At 38.9% G+C, this 23,821-nt stretch overlaps 1 protein-coding gene across 8 annotated transcripts in view; it reads left to right on the top strand.

Moving 5' to 3' along the window:
• Positions 1 to 23,821, top strand: part of lrp1bb (low density lipoprotein receptor-related protein 1Bb) — a 469,826-nt gene that overhangs the window by 390,362 nt on the left and 55,643 nt on the right. For all 8 annotated transcript variants that reach the window (XM_057852528.1, XM_057852526.1, XM_057852531.1 and 5 more), the window contains 9 exons: positions 533 to 652; positions 1,458 to 1,577; positions 4,547 to 4,663; positions 5,758 to 5,864; positions 11,838 to 11,970; positions 12,345 to 12,451; positions 12,536 to 12,668; positions 17,481 to 17,603; positions 17,784 to 17,906. In XM_057852528.1, the coding sequence (XP_057708511.1) occupies positions 533 to 652; positions 1,458 to 1,577; positions 4,547 to 4,663; positions 5,758 to 5,864; positions 11,838 to 11,970; positions 12,345 to 12,451; positions 12,536 to 12,668; positions 17,481 to 17,603; positions 17,784 to 17,906 (1,083 nt within the window). The remainder of the gene's footprint in view (positions 1 to 532; positions 653 to 1,457; positions 1,578 to 4,546; positions 4,664 to 5,757; positions 5,865 to 11,837; positions 11,971 to 12,344; positions 12,452 to 12,535; positions 12,669 to 17,480; positions 17,604 to 17,783; positions 17,907 to 23,821) is intronic.

Below are 23,821 nucleotides of genomic sequence, written 5' to 3'. Positions count from 1 at the left end.
GAGTGTTAATTACAGTTTTTGCCTGGGAGGTGTAGGGACTTTCTTAACACTGCTCCACTGTGAACATTATGCTTGGAAACAGTTGTAAATTATTTCAACTGTCATATTTAAACATGTATAATGCCCTAAGAAATACATTCCTGCATTCACTATAATGACTCAGTGTTCTGTCATATTATCTTTGAACTCTTTGGACGTGTAAGATTTAACATCTGCACAACACCCTTACACCTTCTGATATAACTAGCAATTTTTCCCTCATGTTTGATGTTAAATTACTCTGTTTGACTTGTATACTTTTTGTTCTCGTTTTTATGTTCTATAGTGACTTTGTTTTGCGAGCTTTTGTTTGCTTCTCTGCATTTTCTCTGTTCTTATAACTAATCTGCTCATTGTTATGGTACAAAATTAATGCACAATAATTTAGTCAGTCACTGTTATGGAATAAAATTTGATGCATAATAATTTAGTTCGACTGTTATTTTCATTGTGTTAGTGGCAAATACGGTTCTGGATGTTTTTTTTCTTTCAGAGACATACATCTGCCTCTCAGGCCAGTTCAAGTGCACCAGGAAACAGAAATGCATTCCTCTGAATCTGCGCTGCAATGGTCAAGACGACTGCGGTGATGGAGAAGATGAGACGGACTGCCGTGAGTTTCACTATAATTATCCTTGACAGTGGCAACTTAATTGACTTGTTTTAGCATGCACACGCTAATTCCTTCATGATTGGATGTCCAAACTCTAATCTCCTAGTCGGAAAGAAAATGCTTGCAATGCAAAATATGGCTAAAATCCTTTAGTAGTTAATCGAATATTTACAGTATGTTAAACCTTAAGTTGAAGCAGAAAGCCTACTCTAAAGTCACAGTGTTGCTTTTTTATTCGAAGTCCATAGTTGTTCATCATAACACTGAATGGCACTGACAAAAATTATAAGTGTGTATGTCTGTGTGTAGTTAAGAGTAATTATACTCCAAAGGTATTTAAAAGCAAATTGTAGTGGAGCTTAATTGAGGCTCGTCAGAGTGGCACTCTGCATTCATGTCTTTCATTTTGCAGCATTTGTCTTGCGTGTGATTGCAAGAGGGGTTACAGCAGGGAGAATGACAATGGAAAGACTTTTAGTAGGGGGAAAAAATGTTTAAAAAAATACTCCAATTATGTTGAAGCTAATTATTTCACCACTTCCTAAGAATGGATGTGGTTTTGAATGCTGTGTTGCAATTAACATTGCAGCAGTGAATATAAAAATTCTGTCTTTGACAATGGGAAAGTTTATGACAATATCCATAAATGGTATTAATATTCTATCAGTATTGCATGATTTGTATGAATAATTCCCATTTTTACTATCTATGTTCATTGCAGACATATTCGATTCCAACAATTAGTGCTACTTCAGTTCTTTTCAGGTTTTTTTTTTAAATTTTTTTATGTAACCGTTCTGTGCAGCTGAGAGCACATGCTCCCCTGACCAGTTCCAGTGTAAGGCATCTATGCACTGTATCTCAAAGCTTTGGGTTTGTGATGAGGACCCCGACTGTGCCGACGGGTCAGACGAGGCTAATTGCGGTGAGTTGCGGAAATACACTTAACCATAAATCACAACATCCCACTTCCCACAGTTAGAGCTGGCTGAGAATGTGATTTAAACTGAATCAATTTTACACTCGGCTTACCTCTCACTCAGACCTTCTACTCGTCTGATTGCAGCGAGACAGTCTTATAGACGTATCAGCCTTAAAATACAGATCGCACATTGGTACACGCACGGATGCCAATGAAGTGCTCTGAAACCACTTAAAAATCGAGACGTTTTCACCTGACCTTGAAAACCTGTTCACTGGAAATGTTATTGGACTCCTTTTGTTTCTGCTATGAACTACAGGCGCAACAATTAATGGAATAATCAACAAGTGTTTAATGATAAAGTTATGAGACAACTATTTTGATAACCCATTAATTGTTTCGAGACCTTGTTAATTTAAAAAACAAAAATGTTCACCTGCTTGGACATACAGAAAGGGATATTTGAATGTCTTTTAACTCAGGAATAGTTTTAGTGTGCCACGAAGAGAGCCGCAAAATGTCATTGTTTCAGTCTCTCTACTCCAATATTTTTACAGGATATTCTTTTTATCCAAGTATTTTTCCCCAATAGCTATATAAATGGCTTGAGAAGGACCAGTCAGCCTGTCGAGGGGGAACTATTCACAACGAGGAAAACGCGATGAAGAGAGCGGCAAAATGTCATTGTTTCTGTCCCTTTACTTCAATATTTTTACAGGATACTCTTTTTATCCAAGTATTTTCCCCAATTGCTAAATAAATGGCATGGTCATGACAAATAACAGTCTTGTGCTTAATGAAATATGAAATAATAAAAATGCATTTATTCAGGACGACATGGCAAAATTACTCCATAATGGTCAAAACTGTCGACTTCACCTTTACTGTCGCACCTCCCGAACGATATTTTATGACACCTAAATCGGACATATGTAATTTCCCTTCCCCGGCTTCGGAGAATGTAAACAAGCCAGAAGGCGTGACAGCTAGCCGACATGCTAACCCGAACCGAGTGATGTTTCAAAGTCTTCGAAGCGGAAAATCACACATAACTATCCTGGATTATTTGACATGACGACCCGGTTGTCGATTGTCTTCGCGGATCGGCAAACCGCCCGGCGGAGAGCAATTTACAGTTCGTTCCCCGGAGGAGGGTGGCTGGAGTTGTTGTCCAGCTAACGTGCTGCTGCTAATGAGCATTAGGAGAGCTTTTTACATGCCTATCAGTGATCAAACGTAAGTAGTCCTTCATTTAAAGGAAGTTTGTAGTGTTTACTTTGTAATCGCTGTATTCGTATTTGACATAATACAAAAAGAGATGTTTACTCACTTCCTCGTAAGTTCAATGGCCCCACAGTAAATATCCACGGTGAATGGGAACCTTTTGAAACTCCAAAAAGGCGCATACGCCTCTCCCTCATACAGAATGATTTTTCTGCAGCCGTTTGGCTGGTGTGATGCGAAAAGTAAACGTATTAATCCGCAAAATCAGCTGAATCCTTCGTCCTCATACACAAAAGTACACTGTAGCGTGAAGAGGACGTCTTCTACCGTACACGTCACAGCGCCCTCCTCCTCAATGCAAGACCGAAGCCGGAAGTCACTCATATTCATGGCGCGGGATTCAAAAAACTAAATAAAATAGCGATCGCTTCCACACACATCCAAGCGGCCCATATCATTCAGGGGCATAAAATAGCGCGTGTATTATGAAATAAACATGCTTTTTCGTGTCACAGGCACTTTAAGTTCACTGTGGCGCCGCCTTACCACAAAGAGGTTTTTACGTGGAAATTCTCGTGAATAAATGCTTTAATCCCTGAATTCTTTATAGATATGGACGTAAAACAGTCTTGATACAGTCTCGATTCTTGGTTAAAAGCAAAAAAAAATAAAAAAAATGTGCAGGTAGCTTCTATTTTACATAAATATTGCGGATATGCGGCTCGTCGTTAAGTTCACTGTGGCGCTGCCTTACCACAACAAAGAGCTTTTTACGTTGAAATTCTTGTGAATAAATGCTTAAATCCCTGAATTTTTTATATATATGGATGTAAAACAGTCAGTCTCGATTCTTGGTTAAAAGCAAAAAAAAAAAAAAGTATAGGTAACATTTATTTTATGTAAATATTGCGAACTATGATGACAATGCCTTAGCGGCTAATTTCTTCATTTTTTTCAGCTTTCAAAATGCATTCATGTTAAGAAAAATATGATAATTACCTTGAATCCTCAAACAAATCACCTCTGAGACAATCCTTCCTGTTTGTATGTGGTACAGCTTTCGTACTTTTTGAACCGAAATCCACCGTTAGTTCGCTGCGTGCGTGTGTTTGTGAATAGCTCCTCTTGATGTGGGCGGCCCCCTGCTTGAAGGAGTTGCGCAAGGCATGGCCGAGCTGACCCATCAATAATGATGATGTCTATGAGTGAGGGTTGTTTGATTTCAAATGTTCTGAATCCTGAGGTATGTTGGGGGGAGGCCCTCAAGAGTAAATACTCTTAGGTTTCTGTAGTCCTCCAAGAAAGCAGGCTTATTTTTGCTCATTTTCTTGAGCATTAAATACCTAGACTTTTTCGGAACACGTTCAGCTATTTGAATGCTAAAGTATAGATTAAAAAAAATATATATTTATATTAGTTGCTTGGCTACTAACTTCAAATTATTCAATATTTTGACCGTGCAAGAATCATCTTGAATATCTTTTTGAAGGTTTTTTTTTTTTTTTTTTTTTGGTGGCGTGGTGTCACAAATTCTGCTGAGGGTGATCGCTCGTGCAGTCACTATTTCATCTTATGGTGTGTTCGCCTCAGGTGAACATACTGTGTTTTGAACTCTGTGTCAAACTTGCTCTGGCGAAAACCTAGAGGATATGATGATTAGACCCAGCAAATGTGATAGCGAGCGCATCATTATTATTCATGCTCTTTGAAGTTTTTGTCTTTGTGTTTGTTTGCCGTTAACGAAAAAGATGAAAAGACCTGCGGACCTCACGAATTCCGTTGTGCGAATAACAACTGCATCCCAGACCACTGGAGGTGTGACAGCCAGAACGACTGCGGAGATGGCTCGGATGAGCACAACTGCAGTGAGTAACCTGACTCCTTTGCTTTCAGTCACCTCTCTTTGTATACAAACTCAACGCTCGACATGAAAATACAAGCTTCCTGAGAGCATCTGTGAGAGCATATTTGAAAGATAAGACATGTTTTCCATTTAAAATTCCTTAGAAACTTCCTGACATTACCACAGACAGCAGAAAATCTGCATTGTATATTGCAATTATCAATTGATATCTGTAAACAAGGATGTTTGAAAAGAAGCAACCTTGGGTATTTTTTAGCTACTTTCTCTATGATCTTGATGGGCCTGTTACAAGAGAACTTGCAAGCAGAACAGGATGCAAACCTTCAAGTGAAAGTTTCCAAGGTGAAGGTTTATTTGTATGTCATTTTAAAACCATCCCCCCAAAATTTTAGAAATTATACAGAGTATCTAGAGGATGTCCTATCTCAGGGCTCACAATTATGATTGTTCCTACTTTGCTTACAAATTCAAATTACGTCCTCGCCATTATTCATATTGTTGAAGGACTCTGTGGGCTAAATATTTAGCTGGTTGAGAATTGTTTGTGTTTTTTCGTATCCCTTTTGTTTACCTGTTCGTGTATCTTGCAATCCAAGCCACTAAGACATTTTTAAATAATTAATACAGGTGGAAGCAAAAATATTCAATTTTTGATTCAGAGCAAGCTGGGAATCTAGAAGAGGCACACCACATGCACGGTCCAGGATAATGAGGGGGAGAGCCCCAACAGTGAATGCGATGCATCTGTTTAGCTGCGTCGTAATATTGTCCTTTGGGACACACTAAATGGCAGCAACAGCCTTTGCAGAGTTTTGCCCCCGTCGATTGCAGAAGCAGAATTGAATGCATTTACATGGTGATCAGCTTTGCCAGAAGCCTTCACTGTTATGCCGTATCATCCATACAAAATGAGTCTAATTATCTAAAATTGCGTCGTCGTTGTTATTTTTTCCAAGGCATTAGCGCATGGTTGTGAACACAAACATTTGGCTAATAACGGGATGCAGAAATGTGTTTGCTGTAAATCTAATTTGCATGATTGTATCGCTTGTGTGTGTGTTTAATTAATATCCTTTATTCACTTCCTTGACACAGCGCCAGTCACCTGTAACCACAAAGACTTTGCTTGCGCAAATGGAGACTGCATATCATCCCGATTCCGCTGCGACGGGGACTATGACTGTTTGGATAATTCTGATGAGGCAAGTTTTTAAAACACAGACATACGGTGTATTACAAAAGTGAGTACACCCTTCGCATTTCTGCAGATATTTAAGTATATATTTTAATGGGACAACACTGACAAAATGACACTTTGACACAATGAAAAGTAGTCTGTGTGCAGCTTATGTAATAGAGTTAATTCATTTTCCCCTCAAAATAACTCATAATATAGCCATTAATATATAAACCCCTGGCAACAAAAATGAGTATACCGCACGGGAACTACGTATATCCCTAAATGTCCAAATTGAGTACTGCTTGTCATTTTCCCTTCAAAATGTCATGTGACTCGTTAAAGGAGTGCTGTCAGCATTGCTGCAGAGACTGAAGAGGTGGGGGGGGGGGGTTCATTCCCACCACCATGCTTGACTGTAGGCATGACACACTTATCTTTGTACTCCTCACCTGGTTGCTGCCACACATGCTTGAGACCATAGGAATTTAACAAATTAATCTTCGTCTCATCAGACCATAGGACATGGTTCCAGTAATCCATGTGCTTTAATGACATGTCTTCAGCAAACTGTTTGCGGGCTTTCTTGTGCGCCGTCTTCAGAAGAGGCTTCTTCCTGGGGTGACAGCCATGCACACCAATTTGATGTAGAGTACGGCGTATGGTCTGAGCAATAACAGCTACCCCCCCCCCCCACACACACACACACACACACACACACACCTCTTCAATCTCTGCAGCAATGCTGACAGCACTCCTGTAATACGTCACATGACATTTTGGAGGGAAAATGACAAGTAGTACTCAATTTGGGCATTTAGGGATGTACATAGTTCCCATGCTATGTACTCACTTTTGTTGCAAGAGGTTTAGATATTAATGGCTAAATTTTGAGTTATTTTGAGGGGAAAATAAATTAACTCTATTATATAAGCTGCACACAGACTACTTTTCATTGTGTCAAAGTGTCATTTTGTCAGTCTTGTCCCGTGAAAAGATATACAGTACTTAAATATCTGCAGAAAGGCGAGGGGTGTACTCACTTTTGTGATACACTGTAAATATTAAACCCAAAATCCTTATATTATATCCTTCCTAGTATACGCTGTCATGGATTTTATCCACTATTGCATCAAATTACATCATCGAAACAAGACACAGTCAAATATTTAAAATTTATGGTTGAATAACTCATTCACTGCCATGAACGTTTATGGCCGTCAAATGGTTTTCAACTGTTTACCACCAACGTGTGTAGAAACAGACATCATATAATGACAGATATCAGAATGGTGGTTTCTTGAATTGAAATTATGTTACCGCCAATATTATTTATACATTTATAATGATAGATGTTAGTATTTACTTGTATGTCACATTGGAATAAAAGTGCACTTTTCGACAAAAAATAGGTACCGGTATACAGTATGTCCATACAATGTGATAAATGTATGAATAGTTCACCTTCTAAATTTTGAGTGTAAAAAAAAAAATAATTATAGTGCTATACATGTGAAATTAGAGTGACGTGGCAGTTTGTTAAAAGTATGGCATTAAACCTGTTTATACAATGGAGCTAAAAAGTATTTAGTCAGCCACCAATTGTGCAAATTCTCCCACTTAAAAAGATGAGAGGGCCCGTAATGTCATCATAGGTATATGTCAATTATGAGACAGAATGAGAAAAAAAATATCACTGTCTGATTTTTAGAGAATTTATTTGCAAATTATGATGGATAATAAGTGTTTGGTCATCTACAAACAAGATTTCTGGCTCTCACAGAGCTGTAACTTTTTGAAGAGGCTCCTCTGTCTCTTGTGACCTGTATAATTGGCATGTGTTAAAACTCATCAGTATAAAAGATACCTGTCCACCAGTGTTGTTAATTATACTTTAAAAAAGTAATTAATTACAGTTACAAATTACTTCTCCCCAAAAGTAATTGCGTTAGTAACTCAGTTACCTGAATGTAAGAGGAATTAGTTACTTGGCAAAGTAACTAGTGATAATTTTCATGTTTTTTTTTCTTAAAAAAAAAAAAAAAAAAAAAAAAAAAAAAAACAGGTCACACAATGTGAAGTTTAAAGGGTTTTGGGGACAATTGGCCCTAGCCCAATTCTTTACCCTCCACTTAACTAGACACAAGGGTATTGCGATAACTAGATAGTAACCTTTGCTATGTGTGGAAGTCATTTAAAGTTGTGAATCAACCGTTAAAGTTGTTAAAATTGCTCCCGTTATTGCATTAGTTCCCTTCTGTCTACTTTCAACATGTGTACATTTTAAAACTGTTTCATCATTTAAAGATAGATTTAAGTCAAGATTTTGCCGATTTAGGAGCATTTTAGATTTAAAAAAAAAAAATTTTACTTAGGTTCGCTAGGAAGGATCTCTACATCAGAGCCTTCCTGAGAGGTCTACTGCTTTAAGATGGCAGCTGTTTACTAATGCATGCAGCCCTTAAAACATGTTGACAATGCAGCCGTGTCTGTCATTTGCATCTAGTTCTATAATATGTGATATCTACCGTATCATGTGGGCGTAGTTTGTAGGCTATGGCTACAGTCAGGTATTATTGGAGCCACCTAGCATCGCGTTTGCAACGGCGTCTTCCCCACTCCTGCTGTGCTCTCTCGTCTCCGTGAGTCCGTCTCTCTCAGACTTTTTTTATTCAACCAACTTAGTAACGCACAGTAACACACGCCTTTCCTGCCTCAGTAACGGTAACGGCGTTGCCAAGATGAGAAAAACAATTAATTAGATTACTCATTACTGAAAAAAATAACGCCGTTAGTAACGCCTGGACTGAATCTGCAATAGGTGAGCAGCTTGGTGTGAAGAAATCAACTGTGGGAGCAATTACTACAAAATTGAAGATATACAAGACTACTGATAACCTCCCTTGATCTGGGGCTCCACGAAAGATCTCACCCCTTGGGGTCAAAATGATCACAAGACCAGTGAGCAAAAATCCCAGAACTACGCGAGAGGACCAGGTGAATGACCTACAGAGAGCTGGGACCAAAGTAACAAAGACAACTGTCAGTAACACACTACACCGGCAGAGACTCAAATCCTGCAGTTCCAGGCCTGTCCCGCTGCTTAAGCCAGTACACGTACAGGCCCATTTTAAGTTTGCTAGAGAGCATTTGAATGATCCAGAAGAGGACTGAGAAAATGTCATGTCGTCAGTTAAAACAAAAATACAACTTTTTGGTAGACACAAAACTTTTTCGTGTTTGGAGGAGAAAGAATGCTGAATTGCATCCAAAGAAACATAATGCTTAGGGGCTGTTTTTTTTCTGCTAAGGGACCAGAAGGCCTGATCCGTGAAAAGGAAAGAATGAATGGGGACATGTATCGTAAGATTTTGAGTCAAAACCTCCTCCCATCAGCAAGGGCATTGAAGATGAAATGCGGCTGGGACTTTCAGCATGACAAAGATCCCAAACACATTGCCCGGGCAACAAAGGAGTGGCTTCGTAAGAAGCATTTCAAGGTCCTGGAGCGGCCTAGCCAGTCTCCAGATCTCAACCACATAGAAAATCTTTGGAGGGAGTTGAAAGTTCGGGTTGCTCTATGACGGCCCCAAAATATCACTGCTCTCGAGATCTGCATGGAGGAATGTGTGGTGGCCCTGAAGTGCAAAACACAACGGCAAATCAAAAAACACAACGGCAAATTCAAAAACACAATGGCAAATAACATAACAAAAAAACAAATTAAACAATAAAACACCAAATCACCTTAAAAAAAAAAAAAAAAAAAGGCAAATTCAAAAACACAACGGCAAATAACATAACTAAAAAACAAATTAAAAAACACAACGGCAAATCACATAACTAAAAAACAAATTGAAAAACACAACGGCAAATCACATAGCAAAAAAACAAATATAAAAATACAACGACAAATACAAAAATGAAATTACATCAAGAAACCGGAAGAGGTAGGTCCTAGTCCAAAAGTACTCATCGCTGATTGGACGAATCTACCGTCAACGGTAGGTACTGATAAACTAAGAACTTATTCCGAATCTGGTGTGGTATTTGGAAATGAGCATTACCAAAGACGCGAACGTGGCTTCCACTATGAGTCCACCCAAACATCTTTAATCTCTTTGGATATTTTTATTTGGGACATACCTATGAAGTAAAATATGCTGGCGCTGCGATAGTGTGTCAGCGTGACTTTCCTATTGGTGCGTTTGATGTGCCAACGCAACGCTCCCATTGGCTGTAAATAGTGGTGTCAGTTAACACAGAGTGTGCCTGCGAATCCAACCAATGACAGCGTCGCGTTGGCACATCGAACTCGGAATATTTTACTTCATATGTATGTCCCGAGTAAAAATATTCAAAGCGGTTGAAGATGTATAAATGCATTTCAATGGTGTGTCAGGGCGACCTTACTATTGGTGCATTCCATGTGCCAACGCGACTTTATATGTATGTCTCAAATAAAAATATTCAAAGCGATTGAAGATGTATGGATGGATTTATAGCGGAAGCGACATTCCCGTCTTTGGTAATGCTCATTTCCAAATACTACACCAGACGCAGAATAAGTTCCTAGTTTATCAGTACCTACCTTTGACGGTAGATTCGTCCAAACAGCGAAGAGTGTACTTTTTGACTCGGACCTACCTCTTCCGTTTCCTTAATGTAGTTTCATTTTTGGATTTGTTGTGTTTTTTTTTTTTTTTTTAATTTGTTTTTTTGTTATGTGATTTGGCGTTTTGTTTTTTATTTTTTTGTTATGTGATTTGTTTTTGGTTTTTTTTGTTTTTCTTATGTGATTTGGCGTTTTCGAATTAGTTTTTTTGTTATATGAGTTGGCATTTTGTTTTTCAATTTGTATTTTTGTTGTTATTTGCCGTTGTGTTTTTGAATTTGCCGTCATGTTTTTTTAAATTTGCAGTTGTGTTTGCACTTCAGGGTCACCGTAGGAATGAGCCAAAATACCAGCAACACTGTGTGAAATCTTGTGAAGACTACAGAAAACGTTTGACCTCTGTCAATGACAACAAAGGGTATATAATAAAGTATTGAGATGATTTTTTTTTCATAACCAAATAACTTATTTTCCTCCATAATGTGCAAGTAAAGTCTTTAAAATTCAGACAGTTATTTTCTCATTCTCTCATAGTTGAGGTGTATACCTATGATGACAATTACAGGCCTCTCTCATCTTTTTAAGTTGGAGACCTTGCACAGTTATCGGGTGACTAAAGTATTTTCAGCCCCACTGTAATGCAGGTGTAAAACTAATAAAATGTTATATTTTGAAGTGATTCAACTCCATCAAATGGAGCATGCAAGTTTTGTTTTAAGTATACTAAATCCCATTGGTTATAATTTCCTTTAAAATATGTTAAAGAATATCCACAGTACAAGTTGAGCTTTCAAGGTTCATCTAAGTAAGGCCATCAATAGTAATGATGCAGTGCATAATTCAGGGGCAAACACTTGTAATTATTCATTATTCTTAGTGAATCTAGTTGGGAAATTACCCTTTCTCTAAACATTTGCACTGCATTTTACATCTATAATCTCTCCCAATGCATCGCTTATTAACCCGTTTTCAGAGATGTTCTTCCCCAGTGGAACCTTGCAGGGTCACAGCAGTTAAATGGTGTTAAATTCCCAGCCCACTTTCCGATCTTTGAGCTAAGCTGAAAGACGCATATGCTAAAAGGCTCCAAATGAGTCTAAAGTTTCTCTTTCCAAGTGGATGCGCAGTACAAACCTCAAGTGCCTCTTCACCTACTTGCTATTTTCAAGCCTGAATGATGAACATTGTTGTTACTGTTGTATATCTGAGCTGAAGTGTAACATAATGTGCTGCCATTGGTGTTGCTGCGTGGGTGCTAATAAAATGGTGGTTGTCATAAAGTTATGTACACAATTGGTCGTTTTTTTTTTTTTTTTTCTTTTTTTTTTTTCTTCATATCAGTGCCGTCTTTATTTTTTACCGTCCTCGTATTTCTGCTCACAGAAAGGCTGTGAGGCGCACTGTGCTGATGACCAATTTCGATGTCACAATAACCTCTGCATCTCCAAAAAGTGGATGTGTGACAGCCAAGAAGACTGTAAGATGGGAGAAGATGAGAGAAACTGCCAGGGAACAGGTACAAAATGTTTTTTTTTTTTTTAAATAAACTGTTTGGTGCAGAAAACTGTTCTTTTTATTTTCTGAACTTTCTTTTTCACGGGGAAAATACATCTTCCCGCAGGGTTAAAAAAGGTTTTCACTTTCTATCATTTAGCTTTGTGGTAATTTTCTTATCCATGTCATATTTATAAAGGTCTCCAATTCCAAAATTGCATTTAGAAATGGCATAGGCGCCAGCTCATCCTCATGAATGTCAGCCATATAGAAAATAGTAGAAATCTGTCAGCCTTGTTGGCGTGTGAGTGATTATTTGAGATAATTTTGCTTCAATTTTAAGCCATTTCTACAATTTTGTTCTGAGAGATAATGATTCCCTTCCGTCATTTGCAGTGGCCCCCTCGTGTTCTGTAAACGAGTATGTGTGCGACAGCGGCGGGTGCGTATCAGCCAGCCTACGTTGTGACGGACACGACAACTGCCTGGATGGATCAGATGAGGTCAACATGCGTTTAACTTCACCGAACATGCATTCATTTGAAACATCCTGGTGAAACAAGCATATTTACACTGTGTAAAAACAGACTGGTTGCGTGAAGGAGTGCAGAGAAGATGAGTTCCTGTGCCTAAATCGAGCACACTGTATCCCTCGACGCTGGCGTTGTGATGGTGTCATGGACTGCATGGATCACAGTGATGAGGATAACTGCAGTCAGGGTTGGTGGCTTGCACAAGTCTAGTTTTACACACAATATGAATTAGTTTTTTAACACGTTAGCTGCCATTGAATATACAGTGGTATGAAAAAGTATCTGAACCTTTTGGAATTTCTGACATTTCTGCTGAAAATCACCATCAAATGTAATCAGATCTTTGTCAAAATCACACAGATATAAAAACTGTCTGCTTTAACTATAACAACACAAACATTCATAGATTTTCATATTCTAATGAGAATAGCATGCAAAAACAATGACAGAAGGGGGAAAAATGAGTAAGTGAACCCTCTCTGCCTAGGGACACTTAAATAGCAATTGAAACCAACTTTTCACAAACAATTTATTGGGAAGACTCCGTGGAGGAAGCCTCTGCTGTCTAAAAAAAATATTCGCAAAAAGGCGCTTGGACACTCCTCAGAAGTTTTGGCAAAATATTTTGTGGACTGAAGACACCAAAGTAGAATTGTTTGGGAGTAACACAGAACGTCATGTGTGGAGGAAAAATGGAACAGCTCAACAACATCAACACCTCATTCCCACCATGAAGCATGGTGAAGGGAGCATCATGATTTGGGGCTGTTTTGCTGCCTCAGGGCCTGGACAACTAAAAAGAGAATGGATGCTGCAACAAGACAATGATCCAAAACACAGAAGTAAATCAACTTCAAAATGGTTTCAGAAGAACAAAATACACGTTCTGTAGTGGTCAAGTCAAAGTCCAGACTTGAACTTCGTTGAGATGCTGTGGCATGACCTAAAGACAGTGATTCATGCCAAACATCCCAGGAATCTGACTGATCCACAGCAATTTTGTAGAGAAGAATGGGGCAAGATTAGTCCTGATCGATTTGCCAGACTGATCTGCTACAGGAAGTGTCTGGTTGAAGTTATTGCTGCCAAAGGAGGGACCACAAAATATTAAACTTGAGGGTTCACTTACTTATTATTCCCCCATCTGTTATTGTTTGCATACGATCCTCATTACAATATGAAAACATATAAATGTTTGGGTGGTTTTAGTTAAAGCAGACAGTTTTTTCATCTGTGTGATTTTGACAAGGATCAGATCACATTTGATGGTGATTTTATGCAGAAATGTGAGAAATTCCAAAAGGTTCAAATACTTTTTCATACCCCCCCTTTCATACCCCTGTATATGTGTCAATTATGTTTTTCAACGGGAGAAATAAAATAACGCTGCCTTGTGGTCAATTTTAAGAGTTTTACTGCTACAAAACCACCAGCAAATAGCAGCAATGCTAAATTTTCGAAATGAAATCAACCCCAGTTTGTGAGTCCAAACGAGAGGTTTCTGGAAGAAGTGGCTGTATTTTATCAAAAGCGCCTGCTATATTGCTGAACACTAAACAGTGGGAAAGGTGGATACTTCTTTTCCTAGTGCAGTGCTTCTCAATTATTTTCTGTTACGCCCCCCCAAGGAAGACGTAAATGTTTCGCATCCCCCCAACTCTCTGCCGCCACTTTGTCTATAATACTACTATTATAAGTACGCCTCTGCTTAACATTGTGTCCTTTTTTTCTATTAAAGAAAAAAAGTAACATAGATCAACTTATAATAAAGTATAACTTTATTAACAGTGTTTTGTTTGTAATAGAAAAGATTAAACGCGCATCAATTTGCCTGAATTTAAAAAAAAAAAAAAGTCACATCAAACTGTAAAAATACACTCAAGGCACATTTTTGACCATTTGATACTGAAAAATTTAATAAAATCAGTAAATAATAACAAATGCAAATTGATTAGAAACATTAACTCTTGAGGACAATATGCCAAAATTTTTTTATCAAAAACCAAATTGAATAGAAAAAAAAAAAGTGTCTTTGGACAGAAGGACAGTTTTTATTTTCGCTGCTCACAGTATCACCACAGTGCTCACTGGTTTACTGATATAACACTGACAAAGCGGGACGATTGTAACAATTGGCAATACGCTGAAAAACAATCAAGCGGCTTATCGATGAGATTGAGGTCTAATGTCTTTAAGTGGCGTCTTAATTGATCTGGCTTCAGACTGTCTGCTATAATCATTTTTAGACACAGTCAACAGTGGTCTTTCCTCATCTCCTACTGTATTAAAAGTCAAAACCAAGAGGCAAACAGCCCAAAAAAAGCGCATTCTCGGCGGCCGAGGGAGAACCGTAGGTGAGGGCGGTCGTCGTGACGATCCCAAACCGAAAACACCACTTCTTGGGCGGACACGAGAGAACTGGAGAAGACAATGGGTCGCTGCGTGAATCCGGCCGGAAAACGGCTTTCGAACGACGCACCGCTGCACTCTTCGTATCACTTTTCTGTGTGCTCTTCTTAGTTCAAAAATACTGCGCGCACTATGAGAACGTGAGCGCCACTGCCACCCACTGAGTGGATGTGCAAGTACACTTTATTCTAGTACGGCAATTAAAAAAAAAAAAAAAAAAAGCATGTTCACCGAGGTCACATGCGCCCCCCCTGGCATCACTCTGTGCCCCCCTGGGGGGGGCGCGCCCCACTATTTGAGAAGTACTGTCCTAGTGAGAGAGGCTTGTAAAATTGCATACTATCAGTGATTGACTGCTATGGAATGTTTTTATGCTGTGATTTCTCAAATTACAACTAGTTCCCGGGTTACGACGTACCCAATTTATGCGATTTCGATCTCTCTCATCTTTTTTTTTTTTGTTTTGTTTTTGTTTCAGTCGCTTAGCTACATTTAGCGCCATTTAGCTTCGCTTAGCTCCGTTTAGCATCGCTTAGCTCCGGTTAGCTGTTCGTTAGCCTCACTTAGCTCACCCGCGTTTTTCACGCCACTCAGCTCGCTATTTTTACAGCATACTTGCTACTTTGCACGTCGGCTATCGTTTATTTCGAACACATGAGCAAACGTGCTCTCCATGAGAGCCAAAGTGCAGTGAGCGAGGGAGAAGTTTAGAACAGGCCGCTAATGCCTCTTTTAACTTTCTGCTTCTTCACACCGAACATAAAATACACGACAGCACACCCTGTGGCGAAACAATGCAGTACAGTTCCAATCAGTCATGCAATAACACTCAACAGCTGGTTAACAGCATTTGTTAACGAAAAAAATGTAAATTTATTAGTGACACCACAAGCAATGACAAAGAATGTTTTTTTTTTTTACTGAGTGTAAAGCTTTCGGTTAGCGGTTTAGCGAACGTACCTCCGGTGAACATTTCAAAATAAAAGCACGTCATGTTCGTCATATAAATAACGATTTCTGGAGTTAATCCCACATACCTCAGAATTAATATGATAATATGTTGAGTAAATACTACAGAATACAGATTCTACACTAAGAATAGCTTTCAAATGACAAGCTTTATGACAAATACGATTGGCTATGAATAATTATTACAATTATTATACTACTATTATACATAGTAGTATAATATAATAATAATGCTTGAATTTTTTTTAAAGAATTGTTTTGAATAATGTTGGAAAGGCAAAGTCAGAGTTCTGAATCTGTTTACTTTCCATTCTTTTGCACTCGTAAATGCTATCAGCATTTAACCTCATTGTTTATTTGTGATTAATTATTGTTATTTCCATTATTATTGTACTTTAATAAAAAATTTAAGTGTTCCGAAATGGTTTTGTGAATTAATAAGCGTCAACAAAAAATTCATTGCTAAATTAGTAAAAAAAAAAAAAAAATGTTTATATTAGATTAGTCGACTAATCGTGAAACTACTCGGCTGACTAATCAGGAGAAAATTTGTCGTTTAGGACAGCCCTAGTGTACCGGAACATATTTCCTCCACACCCTTCTCACCTTTTTAACCCCGACCCATGAAGAGGGCCCCTGGAGATGTTCGCCTTAGGCCCCAAAATTGCCAAGTCCGCCGCTGGGCGCGGGTGTCCACCTCTCCCAGATGGCCACCGTCAAAGCGGGTCTCGCGTTATCGTGGTCATGATATCCCCCTTCTCTCGCTTCCCTACTCTTTCCACAGCGCCTTTTTCTCTCAGCAAGGAGGCGCACTCGCAAGTAAAGCCCATATTTTTTTTTTTTTTTTAAAGCCCGAATAGTCATTGAATATAAAGGCATTTAACACAACGTACCTCACAGTATCTTATTTTTTACTTTATCTCATTAATGTGACGTATATTACATGTTTTTGGACAGGTATTTTGAGGTTCAGGGGGTACCTTGGGGTACTTAAAGAGTTAATTCCGATTTACACGGAAATACGGGGTACATCGCCAGCCTAGGAACGGAACTCATTCGTAACCCAGGGACTACCTGTACAGTGTTATGTTATGTTGAAAAATACAGCACGATGTTCACGCATGATTGTAAGCTGTGATCAGTGATGCAATAGTGATGTGAATTCTTATATTCATTTTTTTTTTTTTCTTCAGAAACTTCCCCTTTTCATGGATTTATCATAGGGTTACATTACACATGTTAATATTACACCATAATATTCACCTTTAACATGAAGAAACAAAAATAAAATTAGAGGAAATGCTTTAATCAGTTTAAAAAAATCACAGAGAGCCACGACAGAAGAATCGGGTCAGAAGCCACGGGTTGCCGTGCCCTGAATACTTTTAATAGCTTGATATCACAATGTTCTTTGTACTGTACAAGTAACCTTAGTGGGAAAAACTGCATATATTTCACATAATGTCTGCAAGTGCTTTCCATCTACAAAAAAAGAAAGAATTTAAATCAGTTGGAGAGGGAGAATTTGACTAACACCTTTTGTGCGCTTGAATAGACCTTCCATTGAGAGCTAATGTGGGAAATATGTGGGGGAGTGTTTCATTCTTTTGTGTGACCGTAGGTGCTTTCTTTTGCCGGGCTGATGAATTCATTTGCAATAACACCTTGTGCAAACTTCACACGTGGATATGTGACGGCAAAGACGACTGTGGTGACAATTCTGATGAAGATGCAGACATGTGCGGTGGGTTGGACTCTTACTTTGCATTGCTGTAAAGACGCACCTACCATCTTTTCCAGATATTTATGAGGCATTACTCCCCTTCAACACTGTAGATATTTAAATGGGCGGTGTGCAGGTTTTTTTTTCTTCCCTCCCTTACAAAGCCATAACCGTTTGCTTTTTATCTCCTTTCATCTGCAGAGAAACTTCCGTGCCCTCCTACGAGGCCATTCCGCTGTAGAAATAATCATGTTTGCCTGCGTGCAGAGCAAGTCTGCAATAAAGTGGATGACTGCGGTGACAGCTCGGATGAAGAAGAGTGTGGTGAGGACACATTGCCTGAATATTACTGTACATTACATATCTCATTAACATACAAAGGTGTCTATGCAGGGTATTTCAGGACTGTTTGCTTTGTATGTGTGTACCACAATTTTCCAACTGGCTTTACTCAATGTTAATGAGGAATAAAGTACAGTTAGTCCTAAACCTGTTCGTGAGCGCAAAACTGAGATACAAACTGAAATGTGGATTTTGTTCAGCCTCCATCCCTAATGGCGGCACATTGTTCTTTTATTTATTTATTTATTTATTTACCCACCGTATTTTTCGGACTACAAGTTACACCTGAGTATAAGTCGCACCAGCCATAAAATGCCCAACGAAGAGAAAAAAAAAAAACATATATAAATCGCACCGGAGTATAAGTCGCATTTTTGGGGGAAATTTACTAGATAAAATCCAACACATAGAACAGATATGTCATCTTGAAAGGCAATTTAATATAAAAATACAATAGAGAACAACATGCCGAATAAGTGTACAGTCTACAGTGCATGAACAACGAAATGCGAATATACTGTCCTCACCAGGACACTACGGTTCGGTCCTGGCTATACAGCGAGCTAAACTCACAAATGACGATGCTGGACGTCCGTATAATTTGCCAAATCAATTTCGTCCTCGAGACCAAACAGGTTCGCATCAACGTAAATAAATGATAATTAGGTGCTATTACAGCAATGACACAAACGGTTAGCATGCGTTCGCTAGCATTAGCACACCGTTCAAACAACCACACAAATGGCTCTAAGTGTCCGATCGCGGGTGGAAAACACACAACAACAACAGAAAAGATGATCCGCACAAGCGTTCCCTCTTTAGAGATATTTTATAAGCATAAACAATGAACGTAGGTTCGCAGCCGAGTCTCTCTCTCTCTCGCCCACTCGCTCAGAGACGCTGCGTAGCTGTCCGTCTTCTTCTTCTTCGTGAAAGCGCCACAAACTAAAAGCATGCATTTCAATATAAAAAAGTCAATAATACAATTGAACACACATTGCCAAAGGCAGAACGCGAACGTGACCATAGCTGTTAAGAGTTATTCAGATAACTATAGAATAAAGAACATGCTAACAAGTTTACCAAACCAACAGTGTCATTCCAAAACACCAAAATAACATGTGAAATGATATCATAATGTGTTAATAATTTCTCACATAAGTCGCTCCTGAGTATAAGTCGCACCCCCAGCCAAACTATGGAGAAAAAAAACTGTGACTTATAGTCCGAAAAATACAGTATTTATTTATTTTTTTTAATGTTTTTTGGGGGGGGGGCACTTTGAATTTGGCTGAAGAAGAAGAATGGACACTATGTTATTGAATGTCACAGATGTATTCAATTGAGTTTATTATGTCTACAGATGGCAACAGCTGTAGGTCTGTTCATGTACGTGCATCTTTAGGCATGATTATTGATGTGTATAATCAGATGTTTTGTTTGTTAGTTTGAAAAATTCATGCTGCTCATCTATGCACATTTTAATGAGGAAAAATAATACTCAAAATTTATTTCTCTTTCATATTGTCCTTAATAAAAAACCTCAAGGTAATATACTATGCACATTTGGATTTACAGATTACATATATATATATATATACACATTGACCTTTAGGTATTGTATTTCAGCAGGAGTGAAAGCGGGCCAGAACGGTCCGGTACACCATTCTGGTATAAAATTCAGGGGTGGAACGGTGCTTTGATCCCGAAAATATGACGACAACTGTCAAACTTCCATGTTAAAAGCTAACTGCAGGGCTGGCACCCACGCATCTCCAAGAAAAAAAATCTACTGATGTCAGATTTACATACACAAGTGTTAACAACAAGCCTGATAAAGTGCTTGTGTAGCGTAATCCATTTTAACCGATATTTATTATTCATTTATTTCACGATTCCACGGAGTTCTCCCAGCATAAGTATCTGAGTCCGAAGAGACAGTCGACTCATGTATACGTGCGCGTGCGCGTAGCAAACCACCCTTCCTGGACTCCAATTGTCTGTTCAATTGGCTTACATAATGACAGGTGATGGGCATGGATAGTTAGCTCTGATTAGTTCAAATGCACATGTTTCTGGGACAACTCAAATGTGATACATTTGTCCATAGTCTTCATAACTGTATTGACGGGTCAAATGCATCAGACACTGCGCAACGCCTTCAAGTCGGGGGCTGTCCTACAGTCCGCTTCAGTTATTCGCAGTCGGTAGCAGTTCGTCAACACATGCAGGGATCCAACGCCGGATTTAGGTTGAGAAAGTACGAAAGCTGTACCGCATACAAACAGGAAGGATTGTCTCAGGAGTGATTCGTTAGAGGATTCAAGGTAATTATTATATTTTTTGCACCATGCATGCATTTTGAAATGTTGTGAAAAAAATCAATGCGAGAAATTAGCCGCCACAGCATTGGCAATATATTACGCAATATTTACGTAACATAAATGCACTTTTTTTGCTTTTAACCAAGGATCGAGACTGTTTTACGTCCATATCTATAAAGAATTCAGGGATGTAAGCATTTATTCACATGAATTTTTAAAGGAAAGAGCTCCTTGTTTACATATGGCGGCCGCTAATTTCCTTACTAACTTGCCTCATAGTTTGCAATATTTACGTAAAATAAATGCTACCTGCACGTTTTTTTTTGTTGTTGTTGCTCTGAACCAAGGATCGTGACTGTTTTATGTCCATATCTATTGAGAATTCAGGGATTTAAGCATTTATTCACAAGAATTTTCAACGAAAAAGCTCTTTGTCTGTGTTTCCACTCAGTCAGCTTTTATGGAGATAGGCCCCCGGTGAATAGGCCCTACGCCCCGTGTCCCGTCAATACATTATGAAGTCTAAGCATTTGGCAATATAGTTAATGTGCACTTTGGACTTATTTTTGTTAATTTACCTATGTTAGGCAACTTATTTATTTCCTTATAAAATAATAAAGTCAGTGTTTGTGTTATCTTCCATCTACAGAATATTCCATTTCACTGTGCATAATGTAAGTCATTTGTGCTTATTTTTGTTAATGTATATTACTTATTTTCTTCCATAATATATAAGTCAATATTTTACATTATCTTCAATTTTAATGTACTGTACATCCTATGGTCTTGACTAGAAAATTGAGGTTTTGCATTTAGAGGTGAAGAAATACGGTAAAAATAGAAATTAGAAGGTGGAGGTTGGGGTTGCTGTATGGTGTTTTTGTTAACTGTTATTTTGCACATCATTTAAAAAATACAATTTGGAATGAAAATCAGTTGCTCATGAATGCATTGTTACAATAAGTGTAATGCAGTAGCATAATGCATGTGTAAAACCTGTTGTGGTTTATAGTGATTATAGTTATAACTGCCAAAAGCAGTTTTCTTTACATTTCTGTGGTTTTAGGAGGTTTGACACCCGCCCATAAAAAGAAGAAAAAAAAAATTGGGTCCGTGCGACCTTTATGTTAGGGAGTTCAGGTAGCAAACGCTTAAAGTGTGTGTGTTGGTGTAAGTAGTAGGTGAAACTGTATGTCACCAGAATATGTTAAGATCCTGTTGATTCTATTTTGGGTGCAGAGGGCGGACACTTTTCTATGATAACTGCTGCATCTCCTTTTCTTTTTCTGCCATCCTGACATGTTTCTGCGGCGTGACAGTGATTTGAGTGATAGTGCCGAGCAGGCCTGAGTGAACGGGACAAATTACTTCATTCATATTTCACTCTTTCATCCTCTCTCTCTCTCCCCCTGATCTTCCTCTCTAATCCCATTGATCCGGCCATCAATCTCTCACTTCACTCCATTACCTCCCTCCATTGTACAACTGTTCCCCCCATCCATCTTCTCAATCCCACCCCAATCCCATCATGCCATGCTTCCATCCTGATAACACTTCATCCCACCGCCCCACATTATTCCAAAAAAGAAAATAATTTCCTCTTGATTTCAATATTTGACAAAGTTATGCACATACAGAGCCAACTGATAGTAAAACAACCAATATACAGTAAATGTCATGTGTATGTGAATTCTAACAACTGTACTTTTGTGTATGTATAGTATGTTTTTTCCCCCAAATAAATAATCAAAATTTGAAGGTTGGTAATACATGGGAGAATTTGAAATTAAGTTTAGCTCTAGCTCCGGTTTATGATGAAAAGTACTATATTTTCAGTATAAAATGTTCTGCAATACTTAGAGCATTATTTGACCATGATTTTACTTTAAATTTACTGTAGTCGGGACAGTCTGGAGTGTATTTTGCTCTCACCACTCGGTAGTAATCGAGTCCCATCTGGGACAACAGTAGGGAGGGACTTCATCACTTATTTTAAACACAGAACCACTACAGTGGGGAGAACAAGTATTTGATACACTGCAGATTTTGCTGGTTTTCCCACATGCAAGCCATGTAAAGGTCTGTAATTTGTATCATACGTTCTCTTCAACTGTGAGGGACGGAATCTAATACAAAAATCCAGAAAATCACATTGTATAATTTTTAAATAATTTGTGTTTAACTGCATGAAATAAGTATTTGATACATTACCAACTAGTAAATATTTCGGCTCGTAGTTCTTTTTTAAGAACCCCTCCTGTTCTCCATTCATTACCGGAAGTAACTGCACCTGTTTGAACTTGTTACCTGTATAAAAGACACCTGTTCACATGCTCAAACAAACAAACTCCAACCTCTCTACAATGGCCAAGACCAAAGAGCTGTGTAAGGACATCAGGGATAAAATAATAGACCTGCACAAGGCTGGGATGGGCTACAGGAAAATAAGCAAGCAGCTTGGTGAGAAGGTAACAACTGTTGGAGCGATAATTAGAAAATGGAAGAAGTTCAAGTTGACGGTCAATCTGCCTCTTTCTGGGGCTCCATGCAAGAGCTCACCTCGTGGGGCATCACTGATCATGAGGAAGGTGAGGGATCAGCCCAGAACTACACGGCAGGACCTGGTCAATGACCTGAAGAGAGCTGGAACCACAGTCTCGAGGAAAACCATCGGAAACACATTACGCCGTCATGGATTAAAATCCTACAGCGCACGCAAGGTCCCGCTGCTGAAGCCAGTGCATGTCCAGACATGTCTGAAGTTTGCCACTGACCATCTGGATGATCCAGAGGACCAATGGGAGAAGGTCATGTGGTCGGATGAGACCAAAATTGAATTTTTTGGTCTAAACTCGGCTCGTCGTGTTTGGAGGAAAAAGAAGAATGAGTACAACCCCAAGAACACCATCCCAACCGTGAAACATGGAGGAGGAAACATCATTTTTTGGGGCTGCTTCTCTTCCAAGGGTACAGGACGACTGCACCGTAGTGAGGGGAGGATGGATGGGGCTATGTATCGCCAGATCTTGGCTGACAACCTCCTTCCTTCAGTGAAAGCCCTGAAGATGGGTCGTGGCTGGGTCTTCCAGCATGACAACGACCCAAAGCACACGGCCAAGGCAACTAACGAGTGGCTCCGTAGGAAGCATCTTAAGGTCCTGGAGTGGCCTAGCCAGTCACCAGATCTGAACCCGATAGAAAATCTATGGAGGAAGCTGAAAGTCCGTGTTGCCCGGCAGCAGCCCCGAAACCTGAAGGCTCTGGAGAAGATCTGCATGGAGGAGTGGGCCAAAATCCCTGCTGCAGTGTGTGCAAACCTTGTCAAGGACTACAGGAAACGTTTGGTATCTGTAATAGCAAACAAAGGTTTCTGTACCAAATATTAAAATTGATTTTTTGTGATGTATCAAATACTTATTTCATGCAATTAAATGCAAATTTATTATTTAAAAATTATACAACGTGATTTTCTGGTTTTTTTGTATTAGATTCCGTCCCTCACAGTTGAAGAGAACTTATGATACAAATTAAGGACCTCTACATGCTTTGCAAGTGGGAAAACCAGCAAAATCG

This window comes from Corythoichthys intestinalis, chromosome 12 (genome assembly GCF_030265065.1).
Source record: "Corythoichthys intestinalis isolate RoL2023-P3 chromosome 12, ASM3026506v1, whole genome shotgun sequence".
NCBI lineage: Eukaryota > Metazoa > Chordata > Actinopteri > Syngnathiformes > Syngnathidae > Corythoichthys > Corythoichthys intestinalis.
This window is presented reverse-complemented; position numbering and strand designations above follow the sequence as displayed.